Below are 18,808 nucleotides of genomic sequence, written 5' to 3'. Positions count from 1 at the left end.
TTGACTGCAAGTATATGTGTGTACCATGTGCATGCCTTGTGCCTTTGGAAATCAGAAGAAGGCATTGGATTCCTAGGAACTAGAGACAGGGATGGTTGTGAACCACCATGTGGATGCTGGGACTCAAACCCAGGTCCTCTACAAGAGCAACAAGTGTTCCTAACCTCTGAGTTGTTTCTCAAGCCCCTACTGCTTTTGTTTTTATGGGTAATTAATTTTCATTCTTTGCCTTTGTTCAACCCTGACAACTCATGTTCCTACACGTGATCAGTTTCTAGTCTTCTTTCTTCATCATAGAATAATTGTAGTGTTCACAGCAGTGTTGACTGTTTTGCATTGCAGCCATGTTAATGCTGTTCTCTGAACTGTGTAGTAAGGTACAATTGATTTCCTGCCATTCTCTTTCTCTCGAATGGATGATTCTCATTCTGCCTCTTTCCTTCCCTCCCTGTGTGCTTTCCTGCCTCTAGATCTGTCAGTCTCCTTTCAATGAGTTTAATACGTATCATTATTGCAAAATAATTTGCAAAATTATGAATAGTTAATGTCTATTCTGATATTGTCTTAAAGTGGTTTAAGGCATCAGCTGTTCTACTGATTTCAGTCTGTTTAAAGAAATCTAAACAGGATGTCTCTGTTTGTCTTCAGTTTTAACTTGTGTACACACACACACACACACACACACACACACACACACGATGGATTGACTCATGTAGCTCTGCTATCAGTAGAACTGATAGAAGACTTCTGTCCAGGGATGGCAGGCTCAGGACCCAGAAGGTATCCCAGGTCAGTTCTAGTGGTAGGAACATTACAGGTGTCTCAGCCTGGTATCTGTTAGGAAAATCCCCTCCTACTGGTCATGGTTTGTCCTGCTCCAATGTGAAGTGATTGTTTAAAGCACCCATGAGTGCACCCTGCTATAGTCTCTCTGTTCAACTAAGTATTAGCCTCAACTAAAAGTGCTCTGACAAGTTCAGAGTCAAGTCTATCTTACATCACGTGGTGAAGGGACAGGAGAGGGGAAAAGATACGCACAGATCCTCACAGGCACAGTCACACTGAAAGAAGATGTCAGTGACAGTTGTAGGCCTCAGGCTTGTGACTGCTCTGTGGCCATAGCTCACAGTTCGAGCTGCTTTCTGTGTTCTGCCCGTTCTGTGTTCTCTTTGACATCAGGAAGTTCCTTAGATGGCTGTAGCTCCCAACCTGGTGGAGCGACCTAAACATTCATTCCCGAAGGGCCTGGGCCATGTGTAGCTTTGCTGTATTTAGTTGTTAGACAGGATGAGGTAAGTATTTAGAAAACTCCTGTATTCCAGGCTTGCTCTTCTTGCTTCCATGTAGGGTTATGGATCTGTCATCAGCTGCTTACAAAAGCCTTTCTCTGTTAGTTCAGAAACACGCAGAGCCCAGCATAACAGAGTGTGCCATATATGTTCCAGCCCAGTGGAGTCATTATTGTGGCATCTAGTGGAAGAATTTCTTCTTTGGACACTCAGACCTCTAAGCTATTAGAGCATGAAGTCATGGGTACAGGAAGCATGGTTTTGCTAGTGAGTCATATTGTTAAGTGTTGCCACTCCCATTTGCACCCCTTAAGATCTGTGCACTGAATTGTGGTTGTCATTGTTGGACCTGATTTAGAGCATATATAGCTTTTTGAAGTAATGATGCTCCTGTCCATCAAATTAGTACCATCTGACTTGCATTGTAGCTGAGTATCCCGTGTATTTCCACTACTCTCACAAGCCATGTAGTAAAAATAAAATACTGTACTTAGTGATAAGGATAGGCCTGTAATCCCAGCCACTGTGAAAGCAGAGGCCAGAGGATTGCAAGTTTAAGGTCTGCCTGGGTTACAGAGAGCCAGCCTGTGCAGCCTAGTGAAACCTTGTCTCAAACAGTAAACAAGTGTTAGGAGATAGCTCTGTGGCGGAGCACTTGCCTAGTGTGCACAGGGCCTCAGTCACCCGCACTTGAAGAAGTGGTGTATATATGCCTGGGCACAAAGTGCTGTCCCTTCTGTGATGGACAGGGAATAGTGTAGCTACCCCAGTACTCAGATGCCGGCTGATGCTCAGGAAAGGGTGCTGAGACCCAGTGGATTTGGGTGGCAACAGAGGCAGCTGGGAAAACAGGCTGCCTGTAGTTCCCAGAATGGGTTTTCCTTTCTGTTGATGTTTTGGCCCAAGCACCTCAGTTGGTCATAATCATGAACTCATCTGTCTCTTCTTCCCAGAAGAGTGAACCACAGAATGCACTATGGGGGTGTTCTAGCAAGAGCATTGCCACTGTTCACTTTTGGGTGATGCTTCCACAGCGCTCAGAACATCTGTGAAATGCTTTGTTCTTCTCGTCCTGTGTCAGTTCTTGGTAGGATTCCCAGAGTGGTCATAGATGCTAAACACAGGCTTGGAACACTGGACATGGACTTGTGGTCCCTCAGCTGCCTTCGTTTTGGTTCTCATGGTGCTAGTGGGTTCCCATCCCCTGCATCCTTATGTTTTGGAATCGTCTGCATGATTCAGGCCTGTTTTCAGCACATTTACCAAGGTTGCAGTGGCCAGTGATTGGCACTGAGGATATCTACAAAACGCCTTCCTAGAATCCTGTCTTCCCACCATTCTCTTCTTTATCCTTGAGTCAGCAGGAGCAGCAGACACATTTGACTCAGTCCCTTCCTCTATGTCATCTGGGAAGTCTGTAACTTTCCCTGTTGCTCTGACTTGGACAGGAGCATTGTGGCATTTTCCTGGGCAGCATTATGGATATCTCTCCTTATGCTCACTGCTTCCCTCTGCTGCTCTGCCTCCTTTCACCCACATCCACCTTCTTTAAAACTAACTTAGCTTCGAACATGTGGGCTGGGTAAGGCAATCTGATTCAGGAGGGAGGAAAGACTGATGATTTGACTTGGAAATACTAACAGCGCTCTTGGGGAGGGAAAAATGAAAGTGATACCAAAAATGTAAGAAAATGAGAGTGGGTTAATCCTTTGTCACATGGGTTTGTCACATGGTGTAGGTCTCACTGTATTTATCTAATATAAACAGTCATGTATGATAAAAACACATGGTCTCTGCTGTAACTGGAGACAGTTCTGGGCTTGTGAGAGTGGAGAGTGAGCACCCATAAGCTGTGACTTAGCAGGGGCTTGTTGCATGGCTGTGACAGTGTGGAGAGTGAGCACCTGTACGCTGTGACTTAGCAGGAGCTGGTTACTGTTGCATGTGACCAGTTACCTGGGAGAAGAGTTAAAGGGAGATACGCTCTGGCTGCTGGTTTCGGAGAGGTTCAGTCCATGTTTGCTTGGCCCTGTGATCATAGGAAGAACACTACAGCAATGGGACTGTGTGGCAGAGGCTTCTCTACCTCATGTTGGACAGAGACAGGAAGAGAAGGGTTCAGGAGAGGGCTGAGGCAAGATATAGCTCCAGAGCACATTAACCCTCCCTACCTCCCAGTGATCTGCCCTCCAACCAGATTCTGTCCCTTTCCTTTCCCTATTTCCCAATACTTCTATCATCTTATGAACTCATCAACGATTGATCATCTAGAATATCAGATCCCTGGACACACCTCAGACACACTCAGGCAGGCTCTATTATCTATGTCTTTCTCAGTACAATCAAGTCAACAAATGCTAGCCGTCTGACTGTGCATGGGTCTTAATTGTAATAATCATATGATGATATTTGTTATAGAATTTGAGTGCTTGCATCCAGCCCTTTTTTTTATGTGCAGTGTGAGTTTGCATGTCTTTGCTGTGTATGAAGTGTAGAACAGAGGTGCTGTATGTGTAAGGCTGAAACACTTAGAAGTGTGCAGGTAGTTCCTACAGGTATGTGAAGATCATATGAAATACTTCTGTTTCTGACTAAAGTTACCATAACTTTTTTCTCTCTTAAATGTTGAATATTGCAGAAGCAAAGGCTGCCCCAAGAGATTGCTTCATTGAAGTGAATTCTAAAGGTGACAGATTTGGCAACTGTGGTTTCTCTGGCAGTGAGTACAAGAAATGTGCCACCGGGTAAGTTGGGACAAGGATATGGAGGGTCATGAGCAAGGGAGCCAGGGTCCCTGAAGTCTCTGTACCCGCTCCTGTGATTGTGGCCTTTCTTCTGCTTTAGATTCTTACCATCTCATATGCAGCATGCACAGCAGGCATCAGAGAGATGTGTTGGGAGCAAGCCTGGGGAAGCAATTCATCTCCGTGCATGCACATTGTGGATCTAGTGGGGTTAGAACCTTGTTTTGTTTATCCATGACCTGCAGGAAGATTCCTGAGTGAATACACCCTCTTTTCTTCACACACTCTTTCTTTAGTAAAACATTGTCTGACATTTAGTAAAACATTTGGTCATACATACAGAACACCTGCAGTAATAATTGGGCCTCTCATTATTTCTTTGTCAGCCTTAAATGAATTTAAAAGGATGATGTAGAACTTTTATTTTTGTAGGCTAATGAGATGACTTACAGGTTAAAGTACTTATTATCAAACTTGACAACCTGAGTTTGATCTCCTGATTCTAGCAAGTTGTCCTCTAGCCTACCTGTGTAGGGACATGTGTGCAGGAAATACATGCATATAAACACAGAAACATATGTAAAATAGATGAAGTAGTTAATAAATCAATGTAATGTAATAAGGGAGAAGACATAACCGCATGTGTCTTCCCCGTTCTGTGTTTGCACTCTGCATGTACCCACACTGCTCCTGTACTCAGTGGGGACAACTCTGAAGTACTGTGTGCTGCCACTGGTTGAGCTCAGCAGCTCCTGGTGTTGGCCAAGCGTTGTCAGCACTACTGTGGCGTGTGCTGTCTTCTTGCTCCTCGACTCTGCAGGAGTGTTCAGTTGACTGACTGCCTTAGTCATTGTTCTGTTGATATGAAGAGACACCATCACCAAGGCAGCTTATAAAAGAAAGTTTATTGGGGCTTCCAGTTTCAGAGGGTGAGTCTATCATCATCATGGCAGGGAGCATGGCACTAGGCAGGCATGGCGCTGGAGCAGTAGCTGACAGCTTATGTCTAATGACAGGGAAAGTGAGAGTGGCTTTTACATTCACTTTTGAGATCTCAAAGCCCTCCCCTGGTGACACACCTCCTCCAACAAGGCTACACCCCAATCCTTTTCAAACAATTCCACCAACTGGGACCCAGGCATTCAAATACATGAGTGTATGGAGACCTTTCTCATTCACACTACTTCACTGACTGACCATTTTCTTTTCCCTTAGCTTTGTGAAGAATGTCCCTCTTGATAAACTAATTTTCCCACATCTCCTCCTTTCATAAGCCATCCTGTGAGGCACTTCAGCTATCCTAGCCTACTTGGAACATTTTTCACAGCATCTCTGAATGTGCAGTTTCTTCACTGCCTGGTCAATGCTGGTCATTCTTGAAACTTGAGTTTCAGTGGCTTTCTTAAGACAAGCTTCTCCCACTTTCCTAACGTCAGTGTGTAGTCTTCAAAGGTGTTCGGAGTGCCAGATGCCTCTTTCATAAACGATCTCTGTTTTCATCATTGTTCATAGATGTCCTAGTCATTGCTCTGTTGCTCAGAAGAAACACCGTGACAACAGCAACTCTTACAAAAGAGAGTATTTAGTTGGGGTCTGGATTACAGTGTCAGGTTCATTATCCTCATGGCAGGCATCATGCTTCCAGAGCAGTAGCTGAGAGCTACAACCTGGTCTGTAGACAGCGAGACAGACACTGGGCTTGGCATAGGCTTTTTTTTTTTTTTTTTTTATTAGATATTTTATTTACACTTCAGATGCCATCCCCTTTCCCCATCCCCCCCTTAGAAAACCCCTATCCCATGCCCCCTTTTCCTTTTTGCATTTATACATTTTTTAAAAAATAATGTTAATCATAAGCGTTATAAGTTTGGAATTGTTCAATCAGAGGTGTAACCCACTGACCGACCTAGATATAACAACTATCTTTGACTGGTGGAGATACATGAATATCTGCCTCCCTGTCTCCTCCCTCTTTCTCTCTTTCATCACCTAGCTTCTCCTATCCTTCTTCTCCTCCTCTTCTTACTCCTTTTCTTCCTCTCAGTATTCCTCCTACCTTAGCTCCTCCTACACATCACCCTTCCTGTTAAAATGAAACTTTTCTCTCAAAATACAATTAGAGCATAATTATGCCAATTTGTACCAGTGAGGTACAAGATAGTCCTAATACCCAGTCCATCATTTTGTTGACTAACCAGCACCTCTGTCATCTATCCTAACTAAAACATTTAGTTCTGAACCTGGCTTTAGGATGAATGTCAGCTGACAACCATCCACTCAAATCTTTTCTCTCACGGTAAATAGCTATAAGTTTTCAACCCCGTCAGAAATCCAGAATGACTGAGTTAACTATAATTGTGGGAAGCACAAAGCATAGCTTCTAAAACTTAGCCAATTTATAGAGACCTCTGAACACCTGAAAAGCCCCTATACTACGGAACGTTGGAGCATCAAATCTTCAGCCTTCTGGCCCAGAATCATCTGACAGACCTTGGTGATGCAGGATTATTAAGGACTGATTACTCTGTCTAGGCAGATATAATCAGTCGACTATTCTGCATGTGTGTCCTTTTCTGGACAGTAATTTGTCTGTAGATGGAGAGAGGCAATTCTTGCCTAGTGGCTGTTACCACACAACTGGAGTAACTCCAAGGATGCTCAATTTCTTCTTAGAATCCACGACAGGAAGCTGTCAGGAGCAGACAGGTCTCTAATCAATATGAACATTAATATATAAATATTTGTAGCATCAGTTCTATGGACTTCTGATGTTTTGAAAACCAACTATCCATGTAAGGTAACCTGGACTGTTTTCTGTTAACTCCTCTCAGCTATTTCTAAGTAAAATATGGAAAGCACCCTAACAATAAACTCAAAAATATGAATTTGCTATAGTCCCTTAACTCATAGGTTAACCGTCCCAAATCAGTTAAAAAAGTTAAAAAAGGGCTGGGTCTAGGCATTGTATTCCTAAATGTGTTATACAGGCACAATGCCCATGAGTGTATCAATATTCATCTCATTTTTATATTAATAAGAGGCTCGTACCAATGAAAACCTTAAATTTGAGAGCAAAGTAAATTTTGTACCATTTAAGAATTTATAACTTCATCTTGATAATAATTATACAGATTTCTACCAGTAGGTTATGGCTATGCAGTAAGTCCCAGCTAATCCCCCCTGTTCCAACAAAACCACTACTTGTCCCTAGAAAGACAGACCATTATTAACCACATTAGTCCCCAAGCTCAGGGAATAGGGGCGCTGACTCTTCTTTAACTTCTTCAAGCTGATTAAGGGCGTTGAGATTTTAGAAGAGGGGTGGGGGGAAGAGTAAGTTGATAAGCCTCTGATGCTGTGTCTTCACTGACTCCAGATGGAATTCCAGGACGTCAGAGGTTTGGGCAGGTCTGCTCAGTATGCTTGATGAGTAGATATACCAAGGCTGTGTATTCTGCAATATACAATTCTCAGAACAAGTTTTAGTATCAAGAAAAAAAAAAAAATTCCCACCCCCAGGGGGCTGACATTTTTTTAAAGATGTTGGTTCTGAAGACTTTTTTTTTTCCCCGCTTCTTAAAATTGGTTGTAGAATTTACGTTTCAGATTTTATCCCCTTAGCCTACTTCCTCCCACCACCCAGAAACCTATCCCATCCCCCTCCTCATGCTTCTATGAGGCAGTGACCACACCTACCCCCCCTCACTATCCCCTCCGCGCCCTCACATCCCCCCCCCACTGTGTGTTCATTCATTCATTTTTCATTCATTTTTTTTATGGGACCAAGAAACTCCTCTCCCACCTATTTCTGAAAGGGCCATCCTCCCCTACATATACCTCTGGAGTCTTGGGTCCCTCCCTATGTGTTCCCAGGCTGGTGGTTTAGACCCTGGGGGGCTCTGGTTGTTTGATATTGTTGCTTTCCACCTGGGGTCACTAACCCTTTCTGCTCCTTCAGTCCTCTCACTAAGTTCTCCATTGGGAAACCCCTGATCATATCAGTGGTTAATTGTGAACATTGTCCTCTGAGTGTTTTAGTCTTTGGCAGACCTCTAAGGAGACAGCTATATCATGTTCCTCACATTATGCACTTCCAGCCATCCCCAACAGTGTTTAGATTAGGTGGCTGTACATGGGGTGAATACCCAGGTGGAAAGGTCTCCTGATGGCCTCTCCTTCAGTTTCTGTTCCATGTTTTGTTTCCCTATTTGCTCCCTTGAGCATTTTTATTTCTCGTTCTAAGTAGAACTGAGGCATCCCCTCTTGGTCTTCCTTCTTCATGAGCTTCATGTGGGTCTGTGGGTTGAGTCTTCGCTAATCCAAGCTTTTGGGCTAACATCCGTGGAGATATGTTTGTGTAACTATCTTCTTTTGGGGTTTTTGGAAGATTACTTTCTTGCTTTTTCTAGGTTGTAGTTTCCCTCCTTGTGTTGGAGTTTTCCACCAATTATTCTTTGAAGTGCTGGATTTGTGTTGAGATACTGTGTAAATTTGGATTTGTCATGGAATATTTTGGTTTCTCCATCAATAATGATTGAGAGTTTTGCTGGGTATAGTAGTCTGGGCTGGCATTTGTGTTCTCTTAGGGTCTGTATGATATCGGTCCAGGATCTTCTGGCTTTTATGGTCTCTGGTGAGAAGTCTGGTGTAATTCTTATAGGTCTGCCTTTATATGTTACTTTGCCTTTTTCCCTTACTGCTTTTAGTATTTTTCCTTTGTTTTGTACATTTGATGTTTTGACTATTATATGGTGGGAAGTATTTCTTTTCTGGTCTAAACTATTTGGACTTCTGTAAGCTTCTTGTATATTTATGGACATCTCTTTCTTTAGGTTAGGGAAGTTTTCCTCTATAATTTTGTTGAGGATATTTACTGGTCCTTTTAGTTGGGAGTCTTCCCCCTCATCTATACCTATTATCCTTAGGTTTGGCCTTCTCATTGTGTCTTGGATTTCTTGTATATTTTGGGTTAGTAGCTTTTTGTATTTTGCATTTTCTTTGACAGTTGTGTCAATGTTTTCCATGGTATCTTCTGCACATGAGATTCTCTCTTCCATCTCTTGTATTCTGTTGGTGATACTTGTGTCTATGACTCCTGATCTTTTTTTTAGGTTTTCTATCTCCAGGGTATTGTCCCTTTGTGATTTCTTAATTGTTTCTACTTCCATTTTTAGATCCTGCATGGTTCTGTTTAATTCCTTTTCCCATTTGGTTGTATTTTCTTGAAATTCCTTAAGGGATTTTTGTGTTTCCTCTTTAAGGGTTTCTATCTGTCTACCAGTGCTCTCCTTAAGTTCTTTGAGAGTGTTATTTATGTCTTTCTTAAAGCCCTCTATCATCATCATGAGAAGTGATTTTAATTCTGATTCCTGCTTTTCTGGTGTGATGGGGTGTTCAGGGCTTGCTCTGATGGGGGAGCTGGGTTCTGATGATGCCATGTAACTTTGGTTTCTGTTGCTTACATTCTTGCTCTTGCCTTTTGCCATCTGGTTAACTCTAGTGCTGCCTGTACTTGCTGTCTCTGACTGAAGCCTGTCTTTCTAGTTATCTAGCTTGTGTCTGATCTCCTGGGGGTCCAGATGTCTCTGTGATCTTTTCCAGCTGCACTGATTACAGTGGTACCTCTAGGATGCCTCAGGATATGGTGCCTCCAAGGTAGTAGTCCAGCTAGGTGTCTGCTGTTCTGGGTGCAGTGTCTCCTCTAGAATATCTCAGGATATGTTGTCTGAAGCTCTGAGTTCATTTGTTCCTCTGTGGATCTGGATTGAGTGGACCTTCCAGCATGTCTCAGGTGGAATCCGGGGTCCACACAACAGCAGACCTGGCAGAGGTCTGATCTAGGCCTCAGATCTGAGAACTAGTTTCTAAGACACTGTCCAAGTTAGAGCGCCTGGGATCCCTGCTTCCTCTGGGTTCTTGGAGGTTGGGGACAGAGCTGCCACCCAAGATCTGCTCAGTGCTCTGGCCCAGACCGGAAGGAACCAGTGTTCCGGGCCAGGAGTAACTTCCTGGGTCCTTTTGGTTCCCAGTTACTCTCTGTTTAGGGCGGGCCCTGCTGTCTGCTTACCTAGGATACTACCTGAGTTCGAGTGCCTGGGATCCCTGCTTCCTCTGGGTTCTTGGATGTTGGGGGCAGAGCTGCCACCCAAGATCTGCTCAGTGCTCTGGCCCAGACAGGAAGGAACCAGTGTTCCGGGCCGGCAGTGACTTCCTGGGTCCTTTTGGTTCCCAGTTACTCCCTCAGGCTTTTGAAACCTCAAAGCCCACCCCTAGTGACACTTTCTCCAGCAAGACCACACCTCTTAACCTTCTAATCCTTTCAAATAGTGCCACTGCCTGGTGACTAGCATTTGAGCATCTGAGTCTCTGGGGTCCAGTCTTATTCAGACGACCACAGTACAGCTTTCTAATGTTCTGCTTCTTCCTCACATCTCCTCCTCCTTTTGTTAGCCATCTCTGTGAGGCTGATTTCTCCACTGACTCATGAGTTACTGAAAGTTAACTTTTAATTTCCAAAATTGCTTTCTTGTTTAATTTTGCCTTGGGAGTGGGAGATGCTCTGTCTGTAAAGTGCTCACTGTGCAGTAAGGAGGGGTGGGAGTGGAGAAGGAAACACCTTTGCCCTGCTTGCCAGCCCACCTGGTGACTGCATGCCAGCGACTGCTCTCCTTTCCTCTCCCTGCTAAATTTAAGAAGAACCGCATCGACTTTCCATTGGGATTCGCTCCAGCCAAGAAACAGCCTACATGTCTACATATAAACACAAAAACTTCTTTTCTGTGTCCATTGGATGTATTTTATATTTACAGTGTTTGTCTTGCCCCATAGGAATGCTTTGTGTGGAAAGCTTCAGTGTGAGAATGTACAGGACATACCAGTGTTTGGAATAGTGCCAGCTATCATTCAGACACCCAGTCGAGGCACCAAATGTTGGGGTGTGGATTTCCAGCTTGGTTCCGATGTTCCAGACCCAGGGATGGTGAATGAAGGCACAAAATGTGATGCTGGAAAGGTAACCTAAATATTTTCTATTTATAAACAAAACAACTGTAAAAATCAATATACAATGTTGGTGGCTGGCCTCTTCCTGGAAAAAGAAGTCTAAATCTGTGTTAGTAATTTTAGAAAATCCAAAGGAACTTGACAACTACTTGTAATTGTGCCCTCTGTATTTCTTCACAGGCATCCTCTGATGTCTTCCATGTTGGAATCCTCTGTACTTGTTTGTCCTATGAATGGGCTATAATTTGTTAGCCAGATACTTTTACTGGGAAACCTAGGTGATTTCCACAATTCATGGGATGGGAGCTGGAGTTTCTGGAATTTATGTATTTGTTTGTGCCTCTGGGTCAGTAATGTCATGGTGCTTGTCCAGCCCAGGGTTTGACAGCCATGGCCTCCAACCATGCTTTCATATGAGTGGATGATCAGGGCCTCTTTCCCTCTATAATGACTGCAGTGACAGAAAATGGTGTTGGCTATCCAGTTTTAAACATGCCCTCTTTTCTCAAGATTCAGCAAAAGAAATGGCAACGTGTGTGTGTATGTGAGAGAGAGAGAGAGAGAGAGAGAGAGAGAGAGAGAGAGAGAGAGAGAGACAGAGAGACAGAGACAGAGAGACAGAGAATTTCTGTTTGATTGGGAATTTGAGCATACCTCTTTAAGTGTTTGAATACAACAGCCATGGTTAATGAGCTGAATATGTGACACATATTCATATATATGCATAATCTGAATGTGTTTGCAAGGAGTATAATCTGATAGCATGTAGTATTTGGTAACTATACATTTAGGTCTTTCAAATTCTTAAGGCGTTAAAAGCCTTAGAGACAGAAATAGTTTAGTCCTTAGTACTGTCCTATTTTAACTTGTCACAGAAATTTCTTTTGCACAGGAATGTTACATTTGTATTGGTTTCTTGGCAATTATATTTTAATTTAGATGACATCTTTTATTAATTTAAATACACCTTTGCTCTATTTTAATGTTTTTATGCTAAATTTTCCTTTACTTGATGTTGTTGCTTTCTCAGTTCATGGTTAAATTATGTAATAGGGTTAAAAACTATAAAATCAAACTCTTCAGTGGCATTTTGTTTCAAGTGTGCCTCCAATAGTTAGATGTTATTTTTCTCTTTAAGTTTTTTCTTCATTGGAAGCTTGGTTATATAAAAGTATTACATTTTAATTATCAAAAATATTGTACAAACCAAAAATGGATACCTATGGCATTCCTCTTCTGGGCTCACTTCCTAGGCGAGACTTGTCAGCTCTACCGTTTCTGCACAGGCAGTTCTCTCTGGGCATTTACAAACCTCCACACTCTGAGAAAACAAAGCCACATTAGACCTTTAGGAAATTTCTGAAGTGTGGCTACTCACAGAACATACCAGATCCTTCAGGTCCATATAGAAACTGCCCTTGGGTCATCTTAGATACAGTAATTCTTTAACCACACTCTGGAAGCTTCCTGTTCTATAGTTTATTTTTTCAGCTAGTTGACACTTCTGTAGGATAGTTTGCTACAAGAGGTTTTTTTTTTTTTCTTCTTAATTAAGAGACATGTAAACTTATTTACTTAAATTTACTTTTTGCATATACATATTTAAATTTTGATAGGAGCTGCCAACTTTTTCTGTAGTCTGTTAACAATTTACATTTCACTAATAGTATGTGAGGTGTCTTAATTTATGACAACAGTTTTGCTTAATGTCAGTTCTTTTTTAAAAACATGTTTTAAAATTAGTTTATAAAGCAGGCTTCTTCATAAATCTTTCATTATGGTCAGTTCTCACTCTTCCCCTCTTGCCTCCTGCCTCCATCCTTGTCCAAGCCTTGCCCACCTGTATCCCTTGTCTGAGCCTTGCCCACCTGTATCCCTGTCTGAGCCTTGCCCACCTGTGTTCCTGTCTGAGCCTTGTCCACCTGTATCTCTGTCTGAGCCTTGCCCACCTGTATCCCTGTCTGAGCCTTGCCCACCTGTATCCCTGTCTGAGTCTTGTCCACCTGTATCTGTTGCAGCCCGACCTGCCCCATGGTTGGGGGCCAAAATATTGGGGACCGCTCTGTCAGTGTTGGAGCTTGTACTACCAAAAGCCTTGGGGGCTAAATTGTCAGAGCTCGCACTGCCTCAAGCTGCTTCAGTCCGTGGGTTGGGGTTCAGCAAGAGAGAGTGAGGACGGACTCAAAGAATGGAGACCAGACAGAGTTTGATTCAATCCCATTTATTCTTCAATCTCTCTTCTTCTCTCCAAGTCCCTAGTGCCTAGTCCCTAGTGCCTCAAAGTTCCAAGCTTCTTTCTCTAAGCTAAGTGCTAAGTGCCTAATAATAGTTGCCTGTCTCGAGTCTCAAGTGCCTAATACTTAATAATCATTTCTTCTGTCTGCCTCTTGCCTTTTATATGTCTCACTTCTAAGTCACACCTTTAAGTCATGCCCTTAGGTCTTGTCTCTAAATCTGATCTCTAAGTCATGCCCTTAAGCCACACACCTTTAAGTCTCACACACCCAAGGGAAAATCCTGGGTATATAAAACAAGATGTTATCAGAGTGTGCTCAGCTGTTGTAGGCTATTGTAATCAAGTCTCTTGTCAGGTATATGGCTCAAGATGGCTGCACAGATGATAGCCGCCTTCTGTAGGCTCCCCACATGTATCCCTGTCTAAGCCTTGCCCACCTGTATCCCTGTCTGAACCTTGCTCACCTGTATCCCTGTCTGATCCTTGCCCACCTGTATCCCTGTCTGAGCCTTGCCCACCTGTATCCCTGTCTGAGCCTTGCCCACCTGTTTGACTTTCTCTAGTTACACATCACAAGTATTCTACCCTCCACACCTTAAGACATCTTCTCTTCCTGCCATGGTCCCTTCCTCATGTCTGGTTCACAGACAAATCTAAAGCTCTGACGGTGTGGAGCACATAGCACAGGCAGCATCTGTCTTGGGGACAGGGTCACCTTTACAGAGTGTTTTCCAGTTTCATCCAGTCCTCTACAGATTTCCTTTCTCTTTACAGTTAAACAGAATTCCATTCTCACTTGTTAGCCTTGGTGTCTAGTAGGGTCACTAGTAATACTACTAGGCAGTATTACTGAACTCTGAACTCTGAACTGAACTGAACTCTGTCTATAGATACACATCTCAGGAAGCATCTAAGTGGTGTATGACTTCTTCCGATCTTTAGCATTCGTTATACCTTGCTGTGCTCTCTACCTTGCCTCCCTCCCACATCCTATTAGCTCTTCCTGTATTAGGATACAGAGTTCTGTGGATCTGTGCCCAAGAGCTGGGTCATATAGTTTAGATATTTCTAGCTTTTGAGGGTCCTTCACACTGGTTTCCAGGGTGGCTTCAACAGTTTGCATTTCCACCAGCAGTGAATAGGGTTCCTCTTTCTCCACATACGTGCCAGCATTTGCTGTCATTGTTTTAATCTTAGCCATTTTTTTTAGAGATGCCTTTATTTTTTCATTAATTAATTTATTGACTTTACATCCTGATCCTGATTGCAGCTCCCGTTTCTCATCTCCTGCCTGTGCCACAGTCCCACTCCCCCATTTCCCGTCCTCTTGTGCTTTGATAAAAGGAGGACCTCCACCATGGGATCCACCCCAATGTAGCACATCTGTTTGTAGCAGGCCCAAGCAGATCCTCTCACAGTGACGCCAGACAAGGTAGCCAAACTTCGGTGAAGGAACCCATAGGCAGGCAACAGACTCAGAGACAGCTCCCACTCTAATTTTTAGGGTACCTACATGAAGATCGGGGCACACATCTGGAACATATGTGTGGTGCCTAGGTTCTACTAACGCATGGTCATTTTTTGTTTTTTCAGTCTCTGTGAGCTCCCATGGGCTCATGTTATTTGACTCTGTAAGTGTTCTTGACTCCTATGACTCTACCACTCATTCCTCCTGCTCTTCTGCATGAATCCCGAGCTCTGTGGCTATCACTTCTCCTTTAGTATTATTATTATTATTAAATTTATTTTTATTTTTTTATTGGTTATTTTATTTGTTTACATTTCAAATGTTCCCCTTCCCAGTTTCCCCTCCACAAACCTCCTATCCCATGTCCCCTCCCCCTGCTTCTATGAGGGTGCTCCCCTACCCACTCACCCACCCACTCCCACCTCACTACCCTAGCATCCCCCTACACTGGGGCATTGAGCCTCCTCAGGACCAAGGGCCTCTCCTCCTATTGATGCCTGGCAAGGCCATCCTCTGCTACATCTGTGGCTGGAGCCACGGGTCCCTCCATGTGTACTCTTTGGTTGGTGGTTTAGTCCCTGGGAGCTCTGAGGGGTCTGGTTAGTTGATATTGTTTTTCCTGTGGAGTTGCAATCCCCTTCAGCTCCTTCAGTCCTTCCCCTAACTCTTCAAAAAAAAAAAAAGTAGCTTGATATTTTACTATATCAATTGTGAGCTAACAATTTCAGAGATAATTTTTAATTTACTTCAATATTATCTATTTTATGTCTGTCATGAGCTAGAATTTCAAGAACTTTATAAAATTATAATGATTACTTCCCATTTCTAATGGAAATTCCTCAGCAGCTTATTATTAATCATGATATTGGAAAACAATGGGTAACTTTTATTTTAAAATAAGGTATTCTCTCATTTATTTATATTCAGTGTACCTGTTTCCAGATTTCTCAGCAATTTCATGTATCATCCTTTTTCTGCAGACAGGGTCTGTCTGTAGAGTCTATTCTGGCCTCAGACTCATGCTTGTTGTGCCTCAGTTTCCCGAGTGCTAAGATTACACACTGTTACACTCAACATGTGGTTTCTTTTGATTTGAAAAAAAGATTCTTTGTGAATATTTTTCTAAGGTATTTATTTGTATATTCATATCAAAGGGTAGACTATAATTTAATATTTCTTTTTGGCCTTCATATAATCGTTACAATTTTAATCATTAATTATATGTTATTTAGTTAATGTCACTCAGTTTCTTCATTAAAAAAATACAATGTTGGAATTAACCATTCCGTGAGAGTTGAAGAATTCTCCAATGATGGGTCCAGGGAGCAAGCTGGGTAAAGATGTCTGCTGCCAACACGGAGGCCCTGTATCCCATCTTTGGGGCAGAGCCAACGCTCAGAAGTCTTGTTTTGACTTATACACACACATCATGCTATGCACGTACACACATTTACATGTATGTGCACGTGCTTGTATGTATGTTGGCATGCACATATACACATGTACCTGTGTATGTATACTAGCATGCATGAGTGTGCATATGCATGCACATACATCTACTCACATACCCACACACACTCACACACACCAAATCAAGATGTAATAAATTAACAATAATAATCTGTCAATGAAATTATCATGATGCTAATCTTTATCCTGATCTTTTTAGTGTGTCCAATTTTTCTTATACCACTTAATTCTTTGCTTATTTTTTCAGATTTGTAGGAATTTTCAGTGTGTAAATGCTTCTGTCCTGAATTATGACTGTGACATTCAGGGAAAATGTCATGGCCATGGGGTAAGTAGTGTTCCCTTTCGTTTGTTCAGAGAGGTAGTACTGAGCCCATAGTCCTGGGGAGGTTAGATGTGAGCTCCTAAGGCTTCTGGTAGATGTTGGAAGAATTCGATCATGTTGGCAGATATTTCATTTAACCTTCCCCAGCCCCCACTTAATTGCTGGGTGTGGTGGTACATGTCCACAGAGTGACTTGCAATCTAGCCATGGCTACATAGTGAGATCCTGTCTCAAAGATATAAAGAAGAGAGAGAGAGAGAGAGAGAGAGAGAGAGAGAGAGAGAGAGAGAGAGACAGACACAGACACAGACACACAGAGACAGACATATAAACCACACACTCAGGAGATTTGTGATTTTCTATGACTTTTTTAGCTTCTGTTCTGCAGGTGATTCAGAGCATGCTCACAGTTAACAAGTGGTACTTTGCTTGTTTTAAAGGTGTGTAACAGCAATAAGAATTGTCATTGTGAAGATGGCTGGGCTCCCCCATACTGTGACACCAAAGGATATGGAGGAAGCGTGGACAGCGGGCCGACGTATAATGGCAAGTACACTGGAGGGCATTGGTGGCCCCATTGCCCTGGTCATAAGCTGGCATCCCTATTCCTTTCTTCCCTTGTACATAGCTGTGCACTGAAACTGCTCACTGCTCCTCCCGAGTTGCTTACAGACATTTCTGGGGTTTTGTTTAGCCCTGCTTCTTTTAGGTTTTTGCCTGTCTTTACCGATGAGCCATGGTTCCTGCCCTGCATGTGCAGATAGCACTGGCAGTTTCTGGTGCTCTTCTTTCAGCTCTTGCTCTGGGTCCTGCTCTTGGCTTGGTGTCTGCCCACAGCTGTTAGGATGATGTCCAAGGCTTTAGCTGACTTAGACGTGCTCTGCAGGGACTCCCGCAACTTAGCTTCCGGACGCGTTTCACTGTCCCTTAAACAAGAAGTCATCCTTCATTATCTCTGAGTCCATTGTTGGTCACACTGTAGTTTCTTCTGTGTTTCTTATAGGCATGTTCTTCCTTTCCTGCTGGCTCTCAATGAGTCTGCTCCTTCTCTCTGTTCTCCAACACTGGCAGTGGAATTGCTTTTTAAAATCATCTTGTTTTTATTCCCTGATAGAATACAAGTTCCTGGTGAAAAGACGAACTGTCTCCTCTCTGGCAAACCCTTGATGGAGTAACTGACTCTTGGGTTTAGTAATGCCAGAGATTCCAGATCTTTCCAAAGTGGCTGTAGCAGTGTGATACTGTCTGCATCACATGCTGTGGATTTTGTTATTCATGAGCTGTGTGGAAAATCACTGTGCTTCATTTATGCAGGGTCACCTGAAGTAGTTGACCCTGTTCTGATTCATTGTCAGGTAGCATGCCACTGTTAATATCACATTCTCAGCAAAAGCACATCGCATCATCCCGTGCACCCTCATAAGAGGTAGTGTGATCACAGGGCAGTAATATAATATAATAATATAATAGTGCATTGCAATATAGAATATTATAATGTATTATATACAATATATATTATATACAGTATAATATAATGTATTATAATAATATAATACTGGCTATGGTCAGTGTATCACTTATGTTGACATATGATTCTTCCACACATAGTTGTTTGTGTTTTCGGATTCAGTGTTTGTGTTGATTTAGTAGATTTTAATATCCTATTGCTTTAATTTTGAGAGGAGGTATGTGTTTAGACCCTTAGTTTCTTGTAGATTTCCATTTTTATTGGACTTGTAAAAAAAAAGTCTTTAATAGTTTTCTGGATTTTAGTGGTATCTGTTGTAATATTCCCCCTTCAATTCAAATTTTATTGATTTTTCTCTCTTGATTTGTCTAATGGTTTTGTCAGTTTTATCCTGTCATTTGCATGTGGAGAGGTCTGTAATACCACAGGCAAATGACAAAAATGGGCAGTGAATTTTCATGTCCTATTGGGGATAAGGTGAAATCTCTGATACATGGGGAGCTTAAAAAATAGAAAAGAAGCAAACCAAACATTCAGTATAAAACATGGAAAAATGTTCAACTTATAGTATAAAAGTTAATTTAAAATCACATATGATATCATTTTTATTACCTTCCATGTTGGGAAGAAAGCTAGAATTTTGGTTTAGTAGGTTAGGCAATGAAGAATTTTTTTGTGTTATTTGGAAGTATAACAAATTTTAAGCATCACGGTGGAAGACAGCTTTATAATATATCTGAGATAGGATGAATGTATTTCCTTCACATAGAATACATCTCTTGGGAAAATTACTCTGTAATCCCAGT

The 18,808-nt window shown here is 42.4% G+C and overlaps 1 protein-coding gene across 2 annotated transcripts in view; it reads left to right on the top strand.

Annotated features, from left to right (window-relative positions):
- The window catches only part of Adam9 (ADAM metallopeptidase domain 9), a 70,985-nt gene that overhangs the window by 39,106 nt on the left and 13,071 nt on the right, over positions 1-18,808 (top strand). For both annotated transcript variants that reach the window (XM_034520151.2, XM_034520150.2), the window contains exons 15-18: positions 3,928-4,033; positions 10,862-11,045; positions 16,457-16,537; positions 16,975-17,080. In XM_034520151.2, the coding sequence (XP_034376042.1) occupies positions 3,928-4,033; positions 10,862-11,045; positions 16,457-16,537; positions 16,975-17,080 (477 nt within the window). The remainder of the gene's footprint in view (positions 1-3,927; positions 4,034-10,861; positions 11,046-16,456; positions 16,538-16,974; positions 17,081-18,808) is intronic.

Source organism: Arvicanthis niloticus, chromosome 16 (assembly GCF_011762505.2).
Source record: "Arvicanthis niloticus isolate mArvNil1 chromosome 16, mArvNil1.pat.X, whole genome shotgun sequence".
Classification (NCBI taxonomy): Eukaryota; Metazoa; Chordata; class Mammalia; order Rodentia; family Muridae; genus Arvicanthis; species Arvicanthis niloticus.
The sequence above is the reverse complement of the archived record's forward strand: the minus strand, read 5'-3'. Positions and strand labels throughout refer to the sequence as shown.